The sequence below is a fragment of the Hordeum vulgare genome, chromosome 1H (genome assembly GCF_904849725.1).
Source record: "Hordeum vulgare subsp. vulgare chromosome 1H, MorexV3_pseudomolecules_assembly, whole genome shotgun sequence".
Taxonomy (NCBI): Eukaryota; Viridiplantae; Streptophyta; class Magnoliopsida; order Poales; family Poaceae; genus Hordeum; species Hordeum vulgare.
Window position 1 is genome coordinate 477,886,917 of NC_058518.1, and position 20,737 is coordinate 477,907,653.

The 20,737-nt window shown below is 44.3% G+C and overlaps 2 protein-coding genes across 3 annotated transcripts; one reads left to right on the forward strand and one right to left on the reverse strand.

Annotated features, from left to right (window-relative positions):
* Nucleotides 1–1,615: 1,615 nt before the first annotated feature.
* Nucleotides 1,616–8,312, forward strand: LOC123447119 (gamma-glutamyl hydrolase 1-like). 2 transcript variants are annotated; one of them, XM_045123691.1, is made up of 10 exons: nt 1,616–1,975; nt 2,451–2,537; nt 2,725–2,814; nt 3,136–3,230; nt 3,805–3,865; nt 4,134–4,223; nt 4,348–4,410; nt 4,669–4,757; nt 7,703–7,795; nt 7,879–8,312. In XM_045123691.1, exons 1-10 carry the CDS (start codon nt 1,667–1,669, stop codon nt 7,910–7,912), a joined length of 1,011 nt encoding a protein of 336 aa, XP_044979626.1. In that variant the 5' UTR covers nt 1,616–1,666; the 3' UTR covers nt 7,913–8,312. The 2 variants fall into 2 exon arrangements, with proteins under 2 accessions (XP_044979626.1, XP_044979635.1); XM_045123700.1 differs by lacking the exons at nt 7,703–7,795; nt 7,879–8,312 and adding an exon at nt 6,810–7,157.
* A 466-nt stretch (nt 8,313–8,778) lies between these two features.
* LOC123447107 (probable alpha,alpha-trehalose-phosphate synthase [UDP-forming] 7) lies at nt 8,779–14,650 on the reverse strand. The gene is made up of 3 exons (XM_045123680.1): nt 12,451–14,650; nt 11,293–11,566; nt 8,779–9,685 (listed from the first exon to the last, which is right to left on the reverse strand). Exons 1-3 carry the CDS (start codon nt 14,505–14,507, stop codon nt 9,308–9,310), a joined length of 2,709 nt encoding a protein of 902 aa, XP_044979615.1. The 5' UTR covers nt 14,508–14,650; the 3' UTR covers nt 8,779–9,307.
* Nucleotides 14,651–20,737: the final 6,087 nt, after the last annotated feature.

Consider the following 20,737-nt stretch of genomic DNA (forward strand, 5'->3'; position numbering starts at 1 on the left):
GTAGCAAACGCCGCAGCCCAACCAACCCCACCCTGAGAATTGGCGCGTGAGGAAGGGGAGGCCATGTATTTCCTGCAGGGGCGGAGCGTTGAGACCATGGTGGTCGTCGCAGTCGTTGTCGTCGTCGTGGGCGGCGCACTCCTCCTCCGCTCCGACACCCTGCATCTCCTCCTCGGTTCGACCCTGAGCTTGAGCTCCATCCCTCGAGCAGATGTGCAACTAAGTTTCAGCAACAACGATGTTGTTGCGATTGCCCAGCGGCGAAGCTAGGCGCAATGACGAGTTTCTGCAACTTGGACTCTGTTTTAAAAAATTAGAACAACGATCTTTTTTTGCAAAAGTTTTCTGCAGCCTGACCTATGTTGCAAAAGTTTTTACAACATGACCTTTGTTGCAAAAGTTTCTGCAACACGATCCTTGTTGCAGAAAATATTCTATAACAAATTATATTGTAAAAATATATATATGGGCGTTTTCGCAACATGCTATTTGTTGCAAAAAAAATTGCAACATAATCTATGTTGCAAAAGACCCGTCAGTCACTTTTTAACCCGTAAGCCGGACACGTAGCAGCGTGCTTGTTTCTACAACTAAAGCATTGTTTCAGGATTTTACGTGATGAGGGGAGGCGACCGAGCTGGTAATCTGACGATGCATGCGCGTACATCGAACGGCTAAAAAGGTGATGGATGATTACTACAAATCCACCGATGAATGCCTAGCAGTCCCCTTAAATAATTTAGAACTTCAAACAACTTTTCTCAATTTTAAGAAACTGAGAATTTCGAAATAAAATATTCAAAAAAACATTTTTTTTTAAGAATTCAAAAACTACTCAGGAGTTTTGAATTTTTTTTGCATATAAATAAATGTTTAAACTTTGAGAAATTGTCCATAAAATAAAAAAGTCAACGATTTTAAACAAAAGTCCGTGTAAAAATCTTAAAAACAGTTCGTGCCTCTGTTTTTAGTCTCATTTTTTATTTTCATTTTTCTGTTCCATTTTTTAGTTTAAATAATTTAGAACTTTGAAAAACTTTTGCAATTTATAAAACTGGGAATTTTGAAATAAAAGTTTGAAGAAAATATAAAATGTTTGTGAATTCAACAAATGCTCAGGATTTTTGTAAAAATATTCACATATTCAGAAAAATGTTCATAATTTTAAGAACAATGTTGATGAAAACAATAAAAGTCCGTGATTTTGTTTGTGTGTTATTTTTTGAGTGCAATTGAAAAAAATGTTTGCTAATTCAAAAAATGTTCATGCATTTCAAGAAATGTCCTAAAATTTTAAAGACATAATATGATCAGCACCATTGAAGATTATAATTGTTTTTCTCCCGTTGCAACGCACGGGTCCTTTTGCTAGTATAATTAAACGGATCGTGTCGTGCCAGCTCGTGTGCCCAGCCTCCAGGCCCACGCACGATCCGAGACGTGCCGCGTGCCTGGAACGGACCCGTTTAAGTCATGCCGGACCGGGCCCGTCTCATGCCAGGCCGGCGTGCTATCGGGCCGGCCTGATTGAGACGGCCAGTTTGGCGAGGTATAATCAGCACTCCCCTCGAGTCCAGCCACGAGGCGATAACAAAAGGCAGTTGCTTGAAGCGAGCCTACTCGGCACTCGCAGTCGCAGTCGCAGCACAGTCCAATTGTCCTCCAAATGGCTTCTCTTCCCCAGCACCTGCTACCCGTCCTCCTCCTGCTCGCCCTCCTCGGGCCCTCGTCCGCGGGGGCGCCGGGCGTCATCCGGCTGCCGCGCGCCGGGGCCTGCGCCGCGCCGGCGGACCCGGCCGTCTACGACCGCCCCGTGATCGGCATCGTCACGCACCCGGGCGACGGCGCGGCCGGGAGGATCAACAACGGCACCTCCACCTCCTACATCGGCGCCTCCTACGTCAAGTTCGTCGAGGCCGGCGGCGCCCGCGTCATCCCGCTCATCTACAACGAGCCCGACGAGCGCCTCCTCCAGGTCACTGCCTCCAGATCCCCCACCTCCGTCGATCCCCTTCGCCTCTCACTTCAGTAGATGTACTGATCCTTACTATATGTATATAGCATTTCAAATCATTATCTAACACTGCAGAAACGGAACATTTGGCTGTTCTGATCACTTCGAATTTCTCCAGTTTTAAAGTACATTAGGAGTGACCAATCGAACCAATTGCAAGGTGGATCGTGACTTGATCACTCGGTGTCTAACTGGCTTATGCTACTGTTCATCTGTTTCAGGTCAAGATGAAACAGGTTTAAAAAAGATCTAGATGAAACAGCTAGCCTATCATGCATCTGACGACTATAAATATTGTTTGTGTTCTGCAGTCATTTGATCTCAGGGCAATTGGCCACCTGTTAATTACTTGGTGCCCCCCTGCTTGCTCAGTACTACTTGCAACTTATCTCTTTGGTAGTTTCTGATAGTTTTGCCTGTGCCCCTTTTACTGCAGAAACTCAGTTTGGTGAATGGTGTGCTGTTTACTGGTGGATCAGTGAAGAGCGGTCCGTATTTTGAGACGATTAAGAAAGTGTTTCAGGTACCTATCTATTTGGCAGCTTCTGTATGTTTAAGAGATGCTATTCACTTCTGCTCTGTAGTTGCTTCCATTATTAAGAACATACTACATCTCAGTATGGTAACATCATATTATTGGTCCTAGCTCACACAGAATGGCACCAAACATTACTGGATAATTCTCACTATCTTTGATTATTCTTCTGTAGTATGTCTTGGACAAGAATGATGCAGGAGTTCCATTTCCATTGTTTGCACAGTGTCTTGGCTTTGAGCTTGTAAGCATGATTGTGAGCAAGGTAATTTCTCTTTTTTCTAAGATAATGAACAAAAATTATCGACGTCAACATGCAAATTTAGTTGCTAAAGTACAAAAAATAATTTGAATTTCCTATATTATGAGGACAGCCTCAAATTGAGATATCTGCTTGAAGAAAAATGATGTGTTAGAATTTAAAAGTATACATTTGCTCTTGCCTCATGTGATGCAGTGAAGAATCGGCTGGTCGGCTCCACTGTTCTGTTCCCTGAACAGGACATAGACACAGCGTGTTCCATACCAATTTTGTGTTTTGTATCTACAAACTGACAACTGGCTCTTTTCTCTATGTTGGTATTAGGACAATAATATTTTGGAGTCATTCCACGCCTCAGATCAAGCATCAACTCTTCAGTTCCCCAATTATTCTTCACTTCAGGGATCAGTATTTGAAAGGTAGGGATTCTAATATATATTTGAAAGGTCTAGGTACTGCATGGTCATGTGTCTTCTATTTGCGGGAGAAAATTGTATTGGTGCTAAACTTGTGCAGCTTTCTCATTTTCCTCTATCAACTGAAAGTCTGCATGGGCACTTGCAACGGCCATGTTTCTTGTCCCGTCCTATATGAAAAGATTATGTATGTTAGGTTTTCTTTACAGAGAAAATGCAATTAAGCTTACAGTTTGCAGTACACTCCATTGCAAATGAAATTTCAGGTTTAGATGGCAGCTTCATCAAACTTGAGATAGCAAAAATGAATTAAATAGATGTCAACTATGCAGTTGGTTAGATTTTAGATCTAAATATTATATCCAGAATGACCCCTGAACCACAAGAACTACGCTTGAGGTTATCCGTAGTGGTAAAGTACAAAAAAGTGATGGCATCATGTTCCATTTATCTATGATATAACTTTGTCGCTCCCTACTTTTTTATGACAAAAATACCGCCTTCTATTTACTATTTGTGGCTTGGCTTGTAATATCCCTTGTATAGCTGTCTAATAAAAAGTGATCCAAATTCCCAGATTTCATCCTGATCTCATCAGGAAACTCAGCACCAGCTGTCTTGTCATGCAAAATCACAAAGTAAGTAGAATCCTGGGGTGCTCCTTTTCTCCTTGAACACACATTTGATGTGTGTCGTTTTGTATTAGAAGAAAAATTCTGGGTACTCACCACATTTTATCTTCGACCTTCACTCGACATTAACATTAACATGATGATATACTTAATTCAACCAAATCATGACTGTCCATTTAAATGTTAAAATAGCAACTTTTTATGCAGATTGCAGAACAACTATCTTTATGTCCTTATTTTCCCTAACATGCTTTCTTTTCTTAACTGGTCAAAGTATGGTATATCTCCAAAGAGATTGAGAGAGAATGATGCATTATCAAGTTTCTTCAAGATTCTGACTACATCCCCTGATGAAAATGGTGAGGTACAATATGTCATCTTTTTCCTAGTACTTAACTGATTTGGACTCAACCAGCCTAATTCAGAGGTAGTGCTAAATCAATGTATAAACAAACAACAAACTAATTTCCTTTCCTTTGGCAAATCAGGTTTACGTCTCAACTGTCGAAGCACAGAAATATCCGATCACTTGCACTCAGTGGCACCCTGAGGTATGCTGACTGTACTGCTGCTGGTTGTTTTTGAATTTAAAGTCGGTATTCCACTAATCTGTTCGCATGCCTGTGCACATTTGCACATCCCTTTTATGCGTGTCTGGCATTTTTTAGGACTATATATTACTAGGCTGCTACCAAAATGTCTGTCTTTAAACTATTCGGGCCATGGTATTTCTTCACGTGGCCAGATCACTTACGCAAACATGATATATTCAGAGGTTAGAATATAGTTAACTTGTTCACTTGCTGCAGAAAGCCATTTTCGAGTGGCGTAAACCAATGATTCCACACAGCGAGGATGCAGTACAAGTGACACAACATTTTGCCAACTATTTTATCAGGTTTGTAATACTCTGTTTATTCATTATAAGCAACACGTCATCTGGTTATCACATATGCGTTGACCATGCCCTCATTCATGAAAACTGTTAGAGTTATAATATAAGTCATGTACCCTTTTGTATTTATCCCAATATAGTCCACCACCTGTACATGTATATATACGGGCCTATGGCCTCAAGGGAATACAAGTTGCTTATTCCTAACATGGTATTAGAGCATTAGGGTTCTTTTTCGCACGCGCAACTCGTGCTTCGATCCAATCTCGTCTCCCCGCAGTCGCCGTCTGCCTCGATCTGGACGCCGCCGCTCCCTGTCCCGCTACGTCCGGCCGGCTCCCGACCCGTTTCGGTGGCTGCTCCCTCGATCTGGAGGCCGTCGACTCCACCCGTCGCTCCTCGATGTGGAGGCCGCCGACTCCACCCGTCGCAACCTGCTCCCTGTCCCGCTACGGTCGGACTCCACCCGCGCAACTCCCCGATTCTACCTTGGTGATTCCTCCTTTCATTGTTCCATCTTTTCCTCAGTGTTACTCTCGTCGTTCACGTTCTGTGGATGCCTCTATGGATGTGTCGTCATCCTCGTCTCAGCCTACTTATGGCTTGCATTCTCGTCCTCGTCCGCCTGTTGATCGCTTTGGATTTTCCACCGCTGGTGCTGCTGTTCTTGAGCCGACTACCTATCATCAGGTTGTTGTTCATCCTGAATGGCAGTTTGCAATGACAGAGGAGATTGCTGCTCTTGAACGCACTGGTATGTGGGATCTTGTTTCCTTTCCTCCCGGAGTCCGTCCCATCACTTGTAAGTGGGTCTACAAAGTTAAGACTCGCTCCGATGGTTCTCTTGAGCGTCACAAAGCTCGTCTTGTGGCTCGTGGTTTCAGCAGGAGCATGATCGTGATTATGACGAGACTTTTGCTCCTGTGGCTCATATGACCACTGTTCGTACACTTCTTGTCGTAGCTTCTACACGCCACTAGTCTATCTCTCAGCTTGATGTTAAGAATGCTTTTCTTAATGGTGAGCTGTGTAAGGAGGTATACATGCAGCCACCACCTGGGTATTCTGTTCCTGATGGCATGGTATGTCGTCTTCGTCGCTCTCTCTATGGCCTTAAGCAAGCCCCCCGCGCCTGGTTTGAGCGTTTTGCCTCTGTGGTGACTGCCGCTGGTTTTTCAGCCAGTGTTCATGATCCAGTATTGTTTATTCACCTTTCTCCTCGTGGTCGGACTCTTCTTCTTCTCTATGTTGATGACATGGTCATCACTGGGGATGACCCCGAGTATATTGCATTTGTCAAGGCCCGCCTTAGTGAGCAGTTCCTTATGTCTGATCTTGGACCTCTTTGCTACTTTCTTGGGATTGAAGTCTCTTCTACCTCTGATGGCTTTTTTATATCTCAGGAAAAGTATATCCAGGATCTTCTTGCTCGTGCTGCTCTTACTGATGAGCGCATTGTTGAGACTCCTATGGAGCTCAATGTTCACCTCTCTGCTACTGATGGTGATCCCCTGCCTGACCTGACGCGTTATCGTCATCTTGTTGGCAGTCTAGTTTATCTAGCTGTCACTCGTCCGAATATCTCTTATCCGGTTCATATTCTGAGTCAGTTTGTCTCTGTCCCCACATCGGTTCACTATAGTCATCTCCTCCGTGTTCTCCGATATCTTCCGGGCACGATCTCTCACCGTCTATTCTTTCCTCGCTCCAGTTCTTTACAGCTTCAGGCTTATTCAGATGCTACGTGGGCTAGTGATCCTTCAGATCGTCGTTCACTTTCTGCTTAATGTGTTTTTCTTGGTGGTTCTCTCATTGCCTGGAAGACGAAGAAACGGATTGCAGTTTCCCGTTCGTGTGCAGAGGCTGAGTTGCGAGCGATGGCTCTTTTGACGGCGGAGGTGACTTGGTACGGTGGTTACTTCAGGATTTTGGTGTTTCTGTTACTACACCGACTCTGCTCTTATCTGACAGTACAGGTGCTATTAGCATTGCGCGCTATCCTGTGAAGCATGAGCTCACCAAACATATTGGTGTTGATGTTTTCTATGTGTGCAGGATCAGGTTATTGCTCTTCAGTATGTGCCTTCCGAGTTACAGTTGGCGGATTTTCTGACGAAGGCCCAGACTAGAGCACAACATGGCTTTTATCTCTCCAAACTCAGTGTTGTTCATCCACCATGAGTTTGAGGGGGGGGGTACAGTTATAATATAAGTCATGTACCCTTTTGTATTTATCCCAATATATAAGGGGTTTTCTGCATATAGTCCACCACCTGTACATGTATATATACCGGCCTATGGCCTCATGGGAATACAAGTTGCTTATTCCTAACAAAAACCATACTATGCCGATGGCAGATTACCTGTTCAAAATTATTTTATGGTGTCCTAGTTCCCTACTAATCAGTTATAGGCCTTCAACCTTGTACTCCCTCCGTCCGAAAATATTTGTTATAGGAATGTATGTATCTAGATATATTTTAATTCTAAATACATCTATTTTTGTACATTTGTGCGACAAGTAATCCCGGACGGAGGGAGTATGTGTTTGTGTGGCTCACATTGAGCAATATGTTTGCGACTAACGCTTTTCACCCAGTTCTGTTTCAACTTAATGGAACGAGTTCCCAGTTCGTTGCCCATCACAACCCCATAAAGGGGATATGTTTTTTAAAACATCAACGCTCAAAACGAGCATCAGCCTGCAGGTAAAACATAACTAAAATGAAACCACCATCACACGCCCCAGGAGTGCTCGGACCCATCAGCTTCAGAGTGATCTTGTGTTTCTTCATCTCCACTTTAACCGGGTAGTATCTGACAAATCACGTTTGTGACTAAGGGTTTGTATCATACATTGTTGTGTTCCTCCAATGCATGAGTTCCAGACTTTCTATGGAGACATGCAACGCCGTGTTTATCTAACAATCCGCTCTGATGTGGAACAGCCAAGCCCGCAAGTCTCCGAACAGGCCCCCTGCCGACAAGGTGCTGGACAACCTGATCTACAACTACATCCCTACATTTTCCGGGAAAACCTCGTAAGCCACCGTGTTTATTGCCTACTGCGCCACTGCTTCTCCATCCACCCGCCAACTAAATGGGTGTGTGACATGCTTTGCAGGAAATCCTTTGAGTTGGTGTACCTCTTCTCCTGAGACCGGAGCCGAATGTCTGTTCCTCTTAGTGTAGTGTACTGTACGTGTACAGTATTGTGTATCATGCGTTATATTGTTCTCAACTTCTGATGAGACCTTCGGTTCAGTGGTATAGGTCGTTTGTAAACTCGATTCTTGGTATCAGAGTTCAGGGTGAGAAGTGTCGGCGGCTGTGGTGTTTGCCATTTCGGAATAAATAAGAGCATTCTCCTCTGAACCGTTGTTCATCTTGTATTATTACAGTAGTCAGCATATAGCCATTGGCTGATGCTAAGTTCAGTAGTAGTACAGATCAATTGTAACGTGATTGTGATTGTCGGTATCAACGTTCAGGCGAGCGTCAATAGTTGTCATGTTTGCCATACTAGGAATAAATAAGATCATCCACACTGTTATTTTTTTTCTGATGATGCTCATTTTGAATCTTTGTAGCATTGTAGCACCACACAAGTGAAATTTACTCTTTCTCAGACTCGTGATGAGCCGTGAGTAAAACATCAACAAAATGCTGTCCACTAGGACACCTTTACCAGCCTTGAATGGCACCAGATTCTATGATGATTGGTGTAAAATAGGTTATGCAAACCTCCCTTTGTTGTGCTGCTTCATTCAGGCAAAACATTTCTAAACGAAAACTAATACTGAACAAGGGTCTAGTATCATCAGCAATACCAGCTACTGTAAGTAAAAGGCATCATGACTTGTAGAGAGCAAGCTAAAATAAAACATAGCTACATACTCCCTACATCTGGAAATACTTGTCAGGGAAATGGATTATCTAAACGTGTTTTAGTTTTAATACATCCATTTTCCATTTCTGCGACAAGTAATTCCGGACGAAGGGAGTCTATAAGAAGGGTGTCAAATTATCATTCGAATTTCATCCTTGACAGTTGACACCCGCGCAACATTACAAGAAAAGAAAACTAGCGTTCTTGACTAGATAATCTCTTTGTTAGTCAAGTCGACAGACAAGAAATCACAAGCTGCGCCAGTTGTCCTTTCACAGGTTTAACACCTATATTCTCCATATCACGGAGAACAGAAGAGAATCATGGGAGCATGAAAGGTCAGCTATGCACATATGAGTCTTCTTGCAGCAAACCCATTAAAATGCAGTAACCAACTGCCGAATTAGGCTATTGTAGGCTTGTAGCTACCAGATTGTAACCCTCTCCTGCTTGCAGCTTCAGACAATAGCCCATTGTCCACCAGGAGAAACACATATTTTCTTCTCTACAATGAATCATGAGTCCAGGAAATGAATGATGGTGACCTGTAAGATAGTTTTTGCCCTGCTGTGGGTCAGTCTTTTGCCCACTGCTTCACCGCTTCAGATCAAACAAAATGGTTTTACTGAGTCAAAGCATCATAGTATGTAGATTCAGTTCCACGCTAAGATCCTTCTATCCTTGTATTACTGAACTGTATTTGTTCATCACCGATGTCTAACGAGGAGACTGACGTAGCCAAGTCATCTGTCAGGCCTGCCGTCGGGTCTGGTTCTGAAACCTCTGCTAGTGCACTCAGCATACTGACTACCTCACATGTATCGTCCAGGTAGAACTTGGCTTTGCTTGGTTTCTGCCCCACAGTACATGCAAACAGTGGCGTTTTTGGTGCAACAATGCCCCTTTTCATGGCATCCGCAATATTTTCAAACATATCCTCATCGGACCTATCATCACCAATGCATAAAACAAAATCTGCCTGTTGACCTTTCTCCTTCATTGATGCAAGTATCTTCTCAGCTACAAGACCTTTGCTAACACCCTGCAGTACAAAGACATAACCAAATAGATTAATGGAAATTCAACAGCGGAGCAAAGATGGGAAAAAATAAAAACCTGGAATAATTTAGTAAACCATTGTGGTTAATTTCTATATTTCTGATCGAATGACATTTATGAAAAATTTGAAGCATTTAAAGAGGGAAAGAAGTGCATGCAATATGATGCATGTACTACATAACACAGTTTATTTTGCTGAAAACTGGCGGAAATTGCTTTTGGAGCTCGGCCTCCATGGTGGCCTTTAAATTTGAAATCCAAAATTCATGAAAATTCATATTTTCACATTTCAAAAACTCTGAAAAAAATTACAGAGATAAGTGAGGGCGTAACACACATGTGTGTAAAGTTTTAGAAAAAAATACGTTGAAATGAGGCCTGTACAAAAAAGACAAATCTCGGGCTTTTTAATACATGATACTATTCATCATCACAGGCCATGAATTTATCTTTTTTGTGCAGATCGTATTTCAAGATATTTCATCCTAAAAATTTACACACATACACATAACATCCTTCTTTACTTGCATTTTTTTCAGATTTTTCTGAAACCAAAAAGTTTGAATTTGAATTTAAAAAAAAATTGAGCTCCATGGAGCTCGGCCTCCAAACGTCCGTTCTAGAAAACTGGTAAGTATTAAGTAGATATGGTGAAGCAACCAAGGCCACGTGAACAGAATACAAAACACAAATTGCTTTTTAAGCAATACTCCTTACCAATTTCATAACTCAACTTAACTAATGCCCACTGCTCAACTTATATAGGTAAAAGTGTGAAGGTAATAAATATAGAAAAAACATAACTACCGGAAGAGGATTTGGAGCAGTCGGGTGCTCCACCCCCCTATATGAGTATTAAATTTAAAAAAATGGAATTTTGGGATACCAAACCTGGGTGCCCAATCTAATCCCGTGTGAAGTTTCGTGAAAAAAATACCAGGAAACGTATTCTCAGTAAAAAAGAAAAACAAATCCTATGTATAGGGAAAAAAACTGTTTGGATGGATCGTAGGTCGGACTGTATTTTCTTGGTATTTTTTCATGAAACTTCACATGGGAGTAGATTGGGCGCCCAGGTTTGATATCCCCAAAATCCAGGGTTTTTTCTTTTGAATTTTCCTAGTATTTTTTGAAATTAATATTCGTATAGGGATGTGGAGCACACAGGAGCTCCTGTGCATTTTCCCATAACCACCACCCTATTAAATCTACAAAAAGCCTAGTCACTACACCATAGTACCAATCACCTTAACAGCTTAACTTAAGTACTCCCTCCGTTCCATATTAGTTGCCGCTGAAATGGATGTATCTAGACATATTTCACTGCTAGATACATCCGTTGGCGGCACCTAATATGGAACGGAGGTAGTAACGTACAAGAAACAAAATGGCTTGTGTGATTGACACAAAAGTATTATGCGAACCTCAGGTAGAGGCATCAGCTAAATGCAGAACATGCAATAAGTTCACTCATAGAGTATCTAACACAGATATAAGTTAAGGAAAAAAATCAGGGGCACATGTACTCTATGGATGGCAAAAAAAATGGTGAGCTCATCAGATGGAATGCAAGAAATCATAATGGCGAACCTGAGGTTTGACTTCGACAATGAACTGTCCGCTCTTGACTGAGACTGCTTCATTTGCTAGTACACTTTCCAGGTGATCAAGCATCTCCTTTGCCTGAGAAGACGCAAAGCCTTGGTCAGCATCCCTATGGTGCCACACCAAAGCAGTTTCTTTGTTTTCAATGTAGGATCCATCAGTTGCTTCTGTATAAAGATTCATCACTGGCTCAGCCATTTGCATCCATCCAAGATCTGGGGACAGGGCACTGGTTTGCCATTCTTCATCTCCAGTCCACCTACATATGGAAACATAGTGTTTCATCATCCATTTAATTCTCAAGTGATTCCAAAAATCATTATCAGCCTGCAGTGATCTCCATTCTCCCCAGGTAATAAAAACACTAAACAGAAATGGGCAGCCAAGAAAGATGAATAAACATCTTATGACGTGTGCATGCCATGTCGAATTAAAAGCAGGATCTGGTAGAAGAGTTTAATGAACATATGGTGTATGATCCTATAAGCCCTAATTACTCTGACTCCGCTAGTTGGTCATTACAGTGAAGTACTCCCTCCGATCGCCAAAGGAGGGCATACAATTCTGATGCGGCGATTAAGGAGAGAATCTCATGCATTTTATTTCCCTTGCCCCTGAAAAGCGCCGCAAAATACTCGCTCCACACGCCTCAGTAACTAGCATCCGTTTAATATGGGTCTCACGCTGGCCAATCCTAGAGTGTGCATGTTACAGAGGAGCAGAATGCGCAGCCTTAGCGAATCGTGCTATGTGCATGCAGCGGCAGGTAATTAATGCGAATCGGTAAAGCAGATCTGAGGGAGGGGTACTTTGGCCAGTACAGCATTATTCTCACAAATGACGCCCTAATTTGTGGAGAACAGACGAAAACTTGTGCACCCTCCTTTGGAGGTCGGAGGGAATACCAATAAAACAAACGGTGCATGTAGTAGCCTGATAAGGAACAAATGAAGAATTTCCTATTGATACAAGAAGAACAAACAAAAGTAAACTAGATAGCTATTTGCTTGATGAAGCAGAAAAGACTGACACTTTTGTATCTGGAGTTGACCTAGACACCTATTCCTATTATGTCTGAATAAAGTACAGACTTCGCTGCTAATCTGAAGCTAAATGTAGAACAGTGGTAATAAAAAATTGTACCTTAAGAAATAACCATGCTCTGCTGCGATGCCTAGAATTGGACATGAGGAGAACATTGATCCTAAGCTATCCTTGCTTCTTCCACTGACAATAAAGACAATGTTATTCTTATCCGAGCATAGAGTATTAATGATGGTTACTAATTCTTCACTCGGTTTCTGGCAGAGAGAAGTCTGTGGCACCAATGTGCCATCATAGTCAAGAAATATAGCCCTACTCTTTGATCTCCCATAAGACATGATAATTGAATCAAAACTAAGCTTTGAGAAATTTGGGTCTAGTGCGACCACCCTGAATCCAAATCCCAATCCAATGCCCCAACATGGCTTCCTGAAATGATCCTTGCAAGCCCTCTCCAGGTCCTGGATAAAACTCCTTGACCAATATGCAACATCATGTGTGCTTACATAGCGGTAATGTTTTTCGTGTCTCAGCTCCTTTTCACGCTCTGACATTGATATGGCCTCATTTAGTGACTCCGCAGTTGATTCAACATTCCATGGGTTAATACGAATGGCACCACTCAGCGAAGGAGAGCACCCAATAAATTCCGAGACAACTAGCATGCTCTTGCGGGGCCTGCTCACCTCAGGAGCAGACTCGGAGCTAGGTATGCCCTGTCGGCAGACAATGTACTCATATGGGGTCAGATTCATCCCATCCCTCACAGCCGTCACCACGACACACTCAGCGACCGTATAATATGCAAGCTTCTCCACACTTGGGACATTCCGGTCAATCAAAACAATTGGGTTGTACCCAGACTGTCCAAACTCCCTGTTAATCCTCTCACAACTATCCTGAATCTCAGCCCGAATGGACTCAATATCCTTTCCCTTCCCACGTGCTGGGTTAGCAATCTGCACCAACACAGCCCTACCCCGCCACTTAGGATGTGTCTTCAACATATACTCAAATGCAAGAAGCTTCAAATTGATGCCCTTGAAGATATCCGTGTCATCCACACCAAGCAACACAGTCATGCCCTCAAATTGCTGTCTCAGCTCAGCAACCTTCTGCTGCATTTCAGGTAATCGCAGCACTGACTGCAATTGACCCATATGGATTCCCACTGGCATGATCTTGATCCCAACAGTGCGACCATAGTAATCCAGACCAATATATCCACGCTTTGACTGGTACTCTATTCCAAGCATCCTGCTACAGCAAGACAGGAAGTGCCTGGCATAATCGAATGTGTGGAATCCAATGAGATCACAGTTGAGCATAGTCCTGAGGATCTCCTCTCTGACGGGGAGGGATCGGTATATCTCTGATGAGGGGAATGGGCTGTGGAGGAAGAATCCGATGCGGAGGCGATTGAAGCGGCGGCGGAGGAAGGTGGGCAGCGCCATGAGGTGGTAATCATGGACCCAAACATAGTCGTCCTCCGGGTTGATAACCTCAACGATCTTCTCGAAGAAGTGCTTGTTGGCGAGGACGTAGGCCTCCCATGAGGCGCGCTCAAAGCGACCACCGGCAGATGCACCATTCTCCTTGGTAGATTGGCCGGTGGCGAAGGGGAGCATGTAATGGAAGAGCGGCCAGAGGTAGCCCTTGCAGAAGTTCTGGTAAAATCGATCGTAGAGGTCGGCGGGGAGGAAGACGGGGGCGCAGCGGAACCCGTCGATGAGGGTCTGCGAGACCTCTTCCTGCTCGGAGGCGGGCACGTCGGCGCGGAGGGTGCCGATGAAGAGCACCTCCATCTCGTCGGGGACGCCGTCGCGGAGGCGGAGGAGGAGCGAGTCGTCGTCCCAGGAGAAGACCCAGCCGCGGCCGTCGGGGCGGCGGCGCGCGACGACGGGGAGCTGGTTGGCGACGACGATGAGGCGCTCGCAGATGGCCGAGGAGGGCACGTCGGAGGCGACGCTGCTGGTGGCGGCCCGCTCGTCGTCCTCGTCGTCCAGCTCCGACAGCGTGCCGGGCACCGTCATGACCCGCGGCATCCTCCTGGACGCGAACGACCCCGACCGGCGCCTCCCGCCGCCAGCCGGGCCGAGCGCCGCGAAGTTCCCCGCGGCGAGGTCGAGCAGGTTGGTGTAGGACCTCGACATCATGGCTGAATCCCCCGGATCGATCCCCGCCGGATCCGCGCAATGGCGAGTGTTTTATCCAAACCCTAGGTCCGCGCCTTTGACCCGATCCGGCGTTTTGGAGTTCGGGCGAATGGAAAATGTGGGAGGCCAAGTGGGGCGACGAGGAAGACGAGCACACAGTATATTCCCCATTTGCTGGACACGGCGCACGCGCCTGCCCCCTGGTCCGCCCCTCACCGACGCGCGGGCCCTACGCTCGTCCTCGCCTAACGGCTCAATGCACCGCGCTCAGACAACCGGCCAGCGCCCCGGGGGAAAAGAGGATAAGGTGGTGCGTGCCCCACAGGTTCCAGCTGGCGCCAGGAAGCCACCTGACGACGCGCTGGCCCACCCGAACGGACGCGCGTGATGGGCCGTCTCACGCGACGGACGGACGGGATCGGCCGGCAGGCAACAGTGTGTGGATATGGAGTTTTCCCCGGCCCATTCGTCGTGCGGCGCTTTCATGAGACGTCCCGGTCCCCTTTCGGCCTTTCCCTCCTCGCGAGCGAGCGAAAGCGATGACCCAAACGCGGTGGCGCGGGACACGTGGCCGTGACGGCGACGCTGCGCATTTGTCCGTGACCAGGCGCGACGCTGTCCATAAATTCGATCCGCGGCGAGGTGGCTCCGGGTGACCTGTCGCCACATGGACCGCCCGCGCCACGCACGGCCAGGTCACCCTCGGATGCTCACTCCAACTGGGCAGACGGTCATCCATCGAGGCGGACGCCACGAGGGGCATCACGCCAAAGGATATGCCTTGTTAACTCGTGCGGCAGACAGCCAGCTAACAAACAGCTAGAGAACAGATGGGCGGTGTTTTTTAAGTTCCGTCTTTTCGAGGAGGAAAGGATAAGCAATCTTAGTGGCTAATTAAGCGTGAGGCGGGCGCACCGGCCACCCAACCCATGATGATAGTCTGACCAGCATAGCATATCCTCTTGATTTTTATTCGGATAACCTAGAGGCCCTTTGCCGTTGCCTCGGCTCTAGGTAGGTTCAACTTCAATCCAGTGGTGCAATTTGGTTATTAAGAAAATATCTGATCTTATACATGTAGCCAGTTGGCCATGTAGCGTGAGGCAAGTTGTTGTACGTACTGGTCAAGCTTTTGACGATGGAATCTCCAGGTGAGGATCAGCGGGCCTGACATTGTTGGCCTTCGTGTTGTATAATTATAGCATACTAGTAGTACTAGTAGGTTGATGATAACTTTCTATAACTGTAAATTGGTACGTGACCGGCTTGACGAGCTGGTGGTGCTGAGGCCAACTCCAACGGATGATTCTATTCAGACGTCAGTTTGGTTCGAATTCTGTTTGTTTGAGACGATAATGGGGCTGCATATGTCTGCATCGGTCCGTGGCCGGGTCGGTCCGTCCAACGCGCGGCCGTACCTTAAATCGTTCAGAGTGGACGGGGCATTTAAAAAAATTGAAATAAATAAAAAATATCAGAAAAATATAAATAAAATGGAAACATTAATAATTATACATTAATAAAACATTGTTCAATGGCCCAACGGCCCACATTCCTTAATTAAAATAATTAAAAAATAGATAAAATGCGCCGCCCCGCGTTGTTGTCGTACCCGTCTCCGTCTTCAAGTGCCGTCGTTGTCGTCATCGTCGCCAGTGAGGTCGATGTACGGCGACATCGTCCAGCGGTGACCGGACGAAGACCCAACCTCGTGGTCGTGCGCCCCTTCCCTTTGCCACCGGTGCTCCACCACCCCATTGCTGCATGCGGCCGGAGAGCTCGGGGGACGGGGGAGAAAGTTAGGGTTTGGTGTCGGTCCCACGGAGGCATGCGAAGTGGAGTGGGCGTGTGCACCGTGTCGGTCCACGGCTTAAAGAAGGATGGCGACCGCTCGCCTGAGTGGATGACAGACAGGGTCTACCGTGCGTGCGCAGTAAATACGAACGGTGGGAGGTAGGTGACCGCCTGCTACGTGTCCCCGACGCGGACGAGAGGAGGGCTCGAGCGCGTCCGCTCGCGGTCCGCCAAGACCCAACCCGGACGCATGTTTGCGCCGAAAATAGGTCGGCCCGGACACAAAAGGACAAGATGTGTCCAGGACGATGCGCGCTGGATCGTGGGGTTTGTCCGTTTTGCCCCAAACGGACAGGGCCGGACTGGATGGGTTGTGCGTTGGAGTTGGCCTGACCTACGGTCTTGTGGTGTCGATGTTCAAAATCTTCGTGATTGTCTACTGTTTTTTATGAATGTATTTTAAGAGTATATTGATCATGACGTCAATATGTGATGGGGTCGACATCACACCTCATGTGTAGAATCATCACTGTCTTGACAACACTCCGATCTCTTCCCTATTACATGTGCCCTTGCTAGTTTTCACATGTATGTTCAAGTCGGATGCTACACATTTATGAGAGTGGATGCACCAATGGGGTGGAGGTTATGCATTAAAAGAAAGACCAAAAATAATTGATACGTAGGTGTCAGGTCAGGATGGTGACAAACCGATTTTCTTTCACCCACCGATCACTCGATCAACATTTTATCATCCCATGTGCTAAATCAATGGAACACTTGTTGGATCTTTAAAAAAGAAGAGCGGATGTGTTTCCTTATGTTTTGTGCATTTAGTTTTCTTGAAAAGCAAGTGTACCCTTCCTTATATCGCTATTAATTTCTCGTGCATTCATATAAAATAACGGTCTACGTGAGCTCTGTGTGATATTCTTGGTAAAAGAGTCCGTTTAAATCTTTGTACATTGGTAAAAGAACTGGAGTGGAGAATGGAGGGGAAGAAGTGCTTGTGTTTCCGTTGCTGCTTTGGTTCCGCCCGATTTTCCTTTCATAAGCTGCAACCCGTTGGTGTTTTCATTTCTAGAAGTTTCTTATACCTTTATCTTTATGTGCTTCATCAATATACTCATAAATCATAACCTCGCCTCGCAATACATACAATAAGCCTGTACAAGTTATTTTTTAACCGAGCTTAGTGAGAACAGGGCATTTGTTACCCTTTGAAATAGCTTACCTAGTGGCAAAAAATAAAAATAGCCTTGCGAGAGAAACACCTTATTCCGTCAAGAAGCTGCATCTTTTAGTCGAGCGAGCACCACACTCTTCAAGAGATGATTGTCGACATACATCTCAATTTGGAACTACAACACCCCGTTAGTCACTCTGGTTTACCGTTTACCACATTTGAGTAGCAGAATTATATGTAGCAAAAAGTGAAGTTCTTAGAAAAATTAAATGTCAATGGAATAAGAGAGGGTTAGATAAAACTCGTATGAGATGTACAATCCACAAACAAAGGAGAAGTATAATATCACCAATGACATATAGGAGGAAATACTCATTTTTATTACATCATTACTTAACTCATTATTATTCAAATTTGAATATGTAATCCACACAACACTTATCCATATATGTGTTACATTTGCAGCAGGAACAAAGAATCCTTAGCAGCAACTTAATCAACAGTTCTTTGTACCCATGAATCCATCATCACGAATTTTGAGAAGTACTCAAGTACATATCTTTTATAGAAGAAAATCATTAGTTCTTCATTAAACCAACAAACTTAGAAGTAGTTGATGTAGTTGTCAAGAGAAAAGAAGAGCAAACCTTACCTGGGGCAGCAGCAGGATGTCAGCCAGGTGGAACCCTGTGTGGGGCGGCGGAGGAGATGGGGGCGTGGTCATTATAGAGATGCAAGAATTACCGGCGTTGAGCGGCGGCGCTGATGGGCAAGGTGCAGCGGCGTCGACGGCCTAGTGAGGAGGCGTCGTCTTGGACCAAAACAAAGAGCGCCACCTTCAGGAGGATCGCGCAGCCACAACGCCGTTTCATTCGACAACCTCCAACTGTGCGCCTGGACGACTCTTGTCCATCGCCTTTGAACATAACATCACTTTTGTGCATTGATGCCGACGCTGTGCTCGAGTCTGGAGACCGAGAAGGCTAAGGCTAGTGAGGGAGGTGCCTAGGGACGGGAGGGGGAGGGAGGCGCACCGGATACGAAGGCGACCTGCTCCCATCAGAGTGGAGAGAGGAAGAAGGAACAGAGAAGAGGTGGAGCGGCATGGTGGGTATCAAGAGAAGAGGAGGAGGCGCTGGACGGTGGGGATCGAGGAAAGGAAGGTGGAGGAGACTTCTAGAGGTACGTAGAGAGAATAATTTAACACGGAAATCCTCTTCTGAGCACGGGCTCAGATGATCCCGCTCACGGAAAAAATTCAAAAAAGTCCATTTTTTTTGTGTGGTAGATAATTTGACGCGTGATGTTCGAACCAAATTTTATATTCTTTAAACATGTGAGCATCTCTCAACAAAAAAGACAAGTCGGGTCAGAAAATTCGTGAACAGTCAACCTTTTTCACAGACTCAGATTTTGTCCATTTTGCTGAGAGCTGCTCAGATGTCCAAATAAGATAAAATTTAAAGCGGGCCTCATGCATCAAATTGTCTACCACACAAAAAAAATATTTTTTAATTTTTTTTTACTGTTTCTTTTGATTTTTTCTAAGACCAGGGCGTATCAGAAAATTCGTGAACAGTAAACCTTTTTCACATACTCAGATTTTGTCCATTTTGCTGAGAGCTGCTCAGATGTCCAAATAAGATAAAATTTAGAGCGGACCTCATGCATCAAATTGTCTACCACAAAAAAAAATATTTTTTAAATTTTCTACTGTTTCTTTTGATTTTTTTCTAAGACCGGGGCGTATCAGAAAATTCGTGAACAGTCAACCTTTTTCACATACTCGGATTTTGTCCATTTTGCTGAGAGCTGCTCAGATGTTTAAATAAGATAAAATTTAGAGCGGGCCTCATGCATTAAATTGTCTACCACACAAAAAAATATTTTTTAAAAATTTTCTACCGTTTCTTTTGAAAAAAAATCTAAGACCGGGTGCAGATAGGCCCTTCCCAAATTTACCCCTCCTAATTTAACCTCCTCCCAGCCCCACGTAATTATCCAATAATAGATAGCAACAAAATTAGAAAAGGAAGAATAACCAGAGCGTACCTCCTCCCAGACCCCCACGTAATTCTCCAACGGTAGATAGTTAAAAAAATTCAAAAAAGAAAAAAAAAATCAAAGAGCTGCCACTTTAGTATACTAACGTATAGTAACTTATGTGTGGCGATCTTTAACGAATGAATTTAAGTTCCAGTTGGATGAGATGGTCAGCGATACTCGTGCATACGGTGAACACATAAATTGCATCAGCAAACCCGTCAAGATGGTGTTAGCTTGATCGATAAGAGATAATGGTGCTGCATGGGCATCACCCCTTTATTCCCAATAGTGAAAATATCTTGATAAATATATTTTTTTCCTCCCTTCCCTTTACTCATTTATGTCTTTAGTGAGAGAGTGTGATGATGCCAATAAGAATTAGTGATGTCAACGTTGTAGAGAGTAAAAGGAAAGAGAGCAAACGATGGAACAGTTATCTCATTCATTGAAAATTTGCGTATATATACCCCGGTACAGAGGCGGTTTACAAGGAACGGTTGCCAAACTAAGCAACCGACATAAGCATGGATTATCTCCTAATTAATTTAATTAATTAATTCCTAACACTTTCCCTAATCAATGCTTGTCTTTGTAATATATGTCATGTTGATAAAGACTCCTCCTTGTATGTGATTGCCTTCGAAAATGTTCATCATCTTCATCTTGAGAAATCGTTGTATAATTTTTAAAGTCTTCTCCAAAAACCCTATGGGAAAATATGAGGAGAATAGTGTAGATATGTTGCTAAAACTCCCTTAAACCCTGTGGAAAAAATAAGGAGAAAATGATACAACATATAATGATTATTGTCTCGTGATAACTCATTTGAGAAAACCTTTGTAGAAGGAGAAAACTCATTGATGAGTTTAGAGAACAATTAATATGTCTTGAGTACTTTCTTTAAAATCCCCGATAGGGAAAATAAAAAGTATGACATATGATCTTTGAGAAGATATTGCCTCACTAAAAACCATTATGAGAAACTTTGATAGAAAACTCATAAGGGAAAAGAGTGCAGTCGTACATGCCATTGAAAACTCCTTTAAAACCCAGTGGAAAAAATACAAGGAGAAAATGATATGGCATATAAAGATACTTGTGTTTATATTGTCTCGTTAAAGACTTTTATGAGAAACCATTAGGACAAAACTCATCAAGCATAAAAGATTACATTATATGCAATCTGATGATTGTTAATAAGTTA

What these genes read in the sequence shown, in the direction of transcription:
- LOC123447119 (XM_045123691.1), top strand. Translation starts at nt 1,667, where the DNA reads ATGGCTTCTCTTCCCCAGCACCTGCTACCCGTCCTCCTCCTGCTCGCC. An exon ending in TTGTCATGCAAAATCACAAA is followed by an intron (nt 3,866 to 4,133) that starts GTAAGTAGAATC and finishes AACTGGTCAAAG; the next exon opens with TATGGTATATCTCCAAAGAG. An exon ending in TTTGCCAACTATTTTATCAG is followed by an intron (nt 4,758 to 7,702) that starts GTTTGTAATACT and finishes GATGTGGAACAG; the next exon opens with CCAAGCCCGCAAGTCTCCGA.
- LOC123447107 (XM_045123680.1), bottom strand. Translation starts at nt 14,507, where the DNA reads ATGATGTCGAGGTCCTACACCAACCTGCTCGACCTCGCCGCGGGGAAC. An exon ending in GAGCATGGTTATTTCTTAAG is followed by an intron (nt 11,567 to 12,450) that starts GTACAATTTTTT and finishes TTCCATATGTAG; the next exon opens with GTGGACTGGAGATGAAGAAT. An exon ending in TTGTCGAAGTCAAACCTCAG is followed by an intron (nt 9,686 to 11,292) that starts GTTCGCCATTAT and finishes TTTGTACTGCAG; the next exon opens with GGTGTTAGCAAAGGTCTTGT.